The sequence below is a fragment of the Pholis gunnellus genome (assembly GCF_910591455.1).
Source record: "Pholis gunnellus genome assembly, chromosome: 11".
NCBI classification, from domain to species: Eukaryota; Metazoa; Chordata; class Actinopteri; order Perciformes; family Pholidae; genus Pholis; species Pholis gunnellus.
In genome coordinates, this window is record NC_136538.1 from 24942544 (window position 1) to 24948014 (window position 5471).

Below are 5471 nucleotides of genomic sequence, written 5' to 3' on the forward strand. Positions count from 1 at the left end.
GCTCTCTGGAGTATTTGTTCTCATATTGAATGTTTGAAACTCACCTTTGTGCCAAAAATATGAAGTTTTGTTGTTTTTCTGATTTAACTTTTTTGGAAAAAAGTGTAAGACTCCGTTTATATGAATAAATACATTTATGAATAATTAAATGTGTTTAAAACACATTTTACTAGGGTGAGACCAGCAGGACTCCAGTGAGACCAGCAGGACTCCAGTGAGACCAGTAGGACTCCAGTGAGACCAGTAGGACTCCAGTGAGACCAGTACGACTCCAGTGAGACCAGTACGACTCCAGTGAGACCAGTACGACTCCAGTGAGACCAGCAGGACTCCAGTGAGACCAGCAGGACTCCAGTGAGACCAGCAGGACTCCAGTAGGACACTAGAAGGTCTCTGGTCTCATGTTTCTGGTCTCAGGAGGACTAATGTTCCGATTGTTCTCCCTGAAGGACTTCCTGTTTTTAAATAACCTTAAACAGACGTGAATGTTTGAGCTGAAGACTCTGATTGGTTCTCGACTGCAGACTTTAAGCCAATCAGAAGACCAGCAGTCGAAAAATAATTATACTTTATTTGAATAACAGTTACTTTTGGTACTTGTGTACTTTTACTTCAGTAAGAGTTTGAATGCAGGACTTTAACTTACAACCAAGTATTTGTACACTGGTATTAGTACTTTTACTGATCTGTAACAGAGGAGCGCTGACACCCGTTATACTCTGATAAGTAGTACTTTATCAGACCCTAGTGGACCATTTGAACCCCCATACGACCCATCAGACCCTAGTGGACCATTTGAACCCCCATACGACCCATCAGACCCTAGTGGACCATTTGAACCCCCATACGACCCATCAGACCCTAGTGGACCATTTAAACCCCCATACGACCCATCAGACCCTAGTGGACCATTTGAACCCCCATACGACCCATCAGACACTAGTGGACCATTTAAACCCCCATACGACCCATCAGACCCCAGGTGACCCATCAGACCCGTGGTTCTCTACAGGTTTATCTTTGAGAGACGAGTGTTTCTTGTGCCAGAACCTCGCTGCACAAAACACACGGAGGTTTTTACCTCTTTTGTCCTCAATGTAAGAAGATCCACAACTCATGTGGTCTCATGTGGTCTCATGTAGTCTCATGTAGTACTTGCGTTTCGCTCAATTAGCATGAAAACACACTTTGTGTTGTTCATCTATCTGTGAAATGGTGAGTGTCTATTAGCATTAACGCCAAATACGGTTAAGGAGTGTGAATAGACGGCATTAAAAAATCCCCTTCAAAATAAAAGCACAGAATTCTTTTTTTTTAGTCAAAGGCCCACTGAAAACGGGTCCGTGACCCACTTTCGGGTCGTGACCCACCAGTTGAGAATCACTGCATTAGACCCTAGTGGACCCTTACAGAACCCTATTAGACCCTTGTGGACCAGTAAAGTCTACCTTAGGCGTTGTTCCTAGGTCCAGCTCCCTTCTGGTGACCTCAGAACTGGATGTTTCCCACATTCTTCAGGGACCCTGAACACACCACCACTGTTCAGATAAAGCTTTTATTCATGTAAACAAACTCCTGTGAAGTCTCTGAAGCTTCACCTGAAAACACCTTCAAACCCAACAAAGAACAGGAAGAGGAGGAGCCTCCTGTGAGGAGGCGGAGCCTCAGAGGAAGGCGTCACACCACTCCCTCAGACACTGAGTACAGACTCCGGCCTGACGGGAGTTCGCTCCGCTGGCGTCTTTCAGCCACTCGGTGAACATCTCCGGGTCTTTCTTCAGGAGCAGGAACTGACCCAGAACCACGTAGGCCTGAGGACCACAGGAGAACACGGTGAACACACGGAATAAAACACGGTAAACACACGGAATAAAACACGGTAAACACACGGAATAAAACACGGTAAACACACGGAATAAAACACGGTAAACACACGGAATAAAACACGGTGAACACACGGAATAAAACACGGTAAACACACGGAATAAAACACGGTAAACACACGGAATAAAACACGGTAAACACACGGAATAAAACACGGAATAAAACACGGTGAACACACGGAATAAAACACGGTGAACACACGGAATAAAACACGGTAAACACACGGAATAAAACACGGATTAAAACACGGTAAACACACGGAATAAAACACGGTGAACACACGGAATAAAACATGGTAAACACACGGAATAAAACACGGTAAACACACGGAATAAAACACGGAATAAAACACGGTAAACACACGGAATAAAACACGGTAAACACACGGAATAAAACACGGTGAACACACGGAATAAAACACGGTAAACACACGGAATAAAACACGGTAAACACACGGAATTAAACACGGTAAACACACGGAATAAAACACGGTAAACACACGGAATAAAACACGGTGAACACACGGAATAAAACACGGTGAACACACGGAATAAAACACGGTAAACACACGGAATAAAACACGGTAAACACACGGAATAAAACACGGTGAACACACGGAATAAAACACGGTGAACACACGGAATAAAACACGGTAAACACACGGAATAAAACACGGTAAACACACGGAATAAAACACGGAATAAAACACGGTAAACACACGGAATAAAACACGGTAAACACACGGAATAAAACACGGTGAACACACGGAATAAAACACGGTAAACACACGGAATAAAACACGGTAAACACACGGAATAAAACACGGTAAACACACGGAATAAAACACGGTAAACACACGGAATAAAACACGGTAAACACACGGAATAAAACACGGTGAACACACGGAATAAAACACGGTGAACACACGGAATAAAACACGGTAAACACACGGAATAAAACAGTTACAATATTTTTTTTAAAAGTCAACGCTATAAAAGAATACATGAAAAACTAAATAAATAAATCAGATTCATCAACAATAAAGAGTTGATTAATGTCAGAGACGATTCTAAACTTCATGGATGAAAACTTGTCTCAGGTTTATTTGAGACTTTAGAGACGTACAGAAAGATGACGGTTAGCTGGTGTCACAGTTTAATGTGTACTTCATGTGTTTCACGTGTACTTGTACCTGGTCGATCACCTGTAGTTGAACGTGTACTTCTTGTGTACTTGTACCTTGTCAAAGCCTTGCTGCCTCAGCTTCTCCCCCAGAATCTCTCCGATACCCGACAGAGCCGTCACAGACTTCTCGCCCATCGGCTCGCCCACAAAGTCCCGATGTTTCTGAGTCGTGGTCGACATCTCGCTGAAAACCAGGAACATACAGGATTATAAAGACCAGGACCAGGAGTCACATGATCCAGACCACGACCAGGAGTCACATGATCCAGACCAGGACCAGGAGTCACATGATCCAGACCACGACCAGGAGTCACATGATCCAGACCACGACCAGGAGTCACATGATCCAGACCACGACCAGGAGTCACATGATCCAGACCACGACCAGGAGTCACATGATCCAGACCACCCGGTCCTGGTTGTGTTTAAGAGAACGTGTGGAGATACGAGGTTTTACCTGGACAGCATGTACCTCTGAGACGTAGTACAGTATAAAGTACTACATGTACCTCTGAGACGTAGTACAGTATAAAGTACTACATGTACCTCTGAGACGTAGTACAGTATAAAGTACTACATGTACCTCTGAGACGTAGTACAGTATAAAGTACTACATGTACCTCTGAGACGTAGTACAGTATAAAGTACTACATGTACCTCTGAGACGTAGTACAGTATAAAGTACTACATGTACCTCTGAGACGTAGTACAGTATAAAGTACTACATGTACCTCTGAGACGTAGTACAGTATAAAGTACTACATGTACCTCTGAGATGTAGTACAGTATAAAGTACTATATGTACCTCTGAGATGTAGTACAGTATAAAGTACTTCTGAGATGTAGTAGAGGAGAAAGGGAAGTACTAAAGTAAAGTAAAGTACAACCTCAGGTTTTTACAGAACTCGAGTAAAAGTACTTAATTACATCTAATCACTGTTTGACGTGACGTCACCAGCTGATAGATCCGATATCGATTAACCGACTAGTGACGTCTGAGTAGTGAATTAATGGGGCTTTTATTTTGTAGTAAAGAGTCTTTTCCTGTTTCTCTGAACTAAAAATAAAAGTAACAGAAGAAGAATTTGAAGCTGGAGTCTCCCAGTGGAACCAGACTCTGGTGGTCCAGACATGGTCTTTACCTGCTGAAGGTGGACCAGGTTCACGTGCTGTAGAGGATCCTGCTGGTTCCCTCAGACAGACGAACTCTACAGAGACAAACAGATTAAAGTTTAAACATTTCATCATCAACTGAACTCTTTGATTTAAACTAAACACGGTGAACGTAACGTGAGACTCACCTGACGCGGGATGACTCCCTGAATCCCGGGAAACGAACACCTGAACCTCCACGAGGAGCCCCGCTGGAAAACTTTTTTTTCTCTCTCTGTATTTGGAGGCGTTTTTAATTCGGAAATCCGGAAATGCGAGACGCGTCGCCTGACGCTCTGACGTGACGTCATGACGCAGACAGTCAAAGATGGTTTTCTGAACAGATGAGTCACTCGGTGACGAAAACAAATCCGCCATTATTTCGCTGTTGTGTTGTATAGTACAGTATACATACATATATATATATATGTATACTGGCCTACACATTCCTCTCACATGCATGTTCCTCTCACATGCATGTTCCTCTCACATGCATGTTCCTCTCACATGCGGCCGTTTAAAGGGACTAAACAGGCTTCCAACAGTAGAAGAAGCTTCGTTTCAACAGAGAAATAATCAACCAAACACTCATTTCCGAACTTTTTGTTCGATGTGTATTTTCCAGCAGCAGCGACCTCCAGCGGCTGAACTTCAGACTGCAGTTTATTATTAGAGCGTCATCAAGTTACCAGAGTTATACAGTAAAGACCGGAAACGATGTTTATATTTTATTCAAAATAAAACTAAACCTAAAAACGTGTTGTTTGAAAACAATTTGTCCTTTAAATTAACAAAAACTAACACAAATAAATATAAAACTTGCTGCTTACAAATACAACCAAAATAATGTCTTAAATATAAATACAATAGAGTATTTTATTCTACTACATATTATTGTGTGACTATGTTTTCATGTTTCTATTTATTTCTCTACTGTATGATAATAATATAATAACTCATCATGATTTAATAGTTTATTTATTTATGTTTTGGATATAATTTGAGTTATTTTAGTCTAGTTTGTCATTTACAGTTATTGTTATTATGGGATGTATCTTCATGAACCTTTTACTTTAACCGTTACAGTGCGTTCACGTGCAAATACACCAAAACATGACGTCATCACTCGTCATTACATTCATGTTGATAAAACTTGTGAGTTTAATCCCGGAACGTTCTGAGCGGAGGATGTTTCAGGCGGAACAAAGGCTTTTATTTTTGAAACGCTTGACCGGAAGTCACCTCTGCGT

The 5471-nt window shown here is 41.9% G+C and overlaps 2 protein-coding genes across 2 annotated transcripts in view; one reads left to right on the forward strand and one right to left on the reverse strand.

Moving 5' to 3' along the window:
• The window catches only part of entpd6 (ectonucleoside triphosphate diphosphohydrolase 6), a 14942-nt gene extending 14809 nt beyond the window's left edge, over positions 1 to 133 (forward strand). Inside the window, 1 exon segment of the mRNA XM_079168993.1 lies at positions 1 to 133. This exon segment is cut by the window's left edge and continues 520 nt beyond it. The gene's annotated coding sequence lies outside the window, so the exon portion shown is untranslated.
• Positions 134 to 1536: 1403 nt separating this feature from the next.
• Positions 1537 to 4489, reverse strand: LOC306702940 (barrier-to-autointegration factor-like). Its single transcript, XM_079168704.1, has 4 exons — positions 4371 to 4489; positions 4212 to 4277; positions 3124 to 3253; positions 1537 to 1811 (listed from the first exon to the last, which is right to left on the reverse strand). The coding sequence occupies exons 3-4, from the start codon at positions 3247 to 3249 to the stop codon at positions 1665 to 1667; spliced, it is 273 nt and encodes a 90-aa protein (XP_079024830.1). The 5' UTR covers positions 3250 to 3253; positions 4212 to 4277; positions 4371 to 4489; the 3' UTR covers positions 1537 to 1664.
• Between the last annotated feature and the right edge of the window lie 982 nt (positions 4490 to 5471).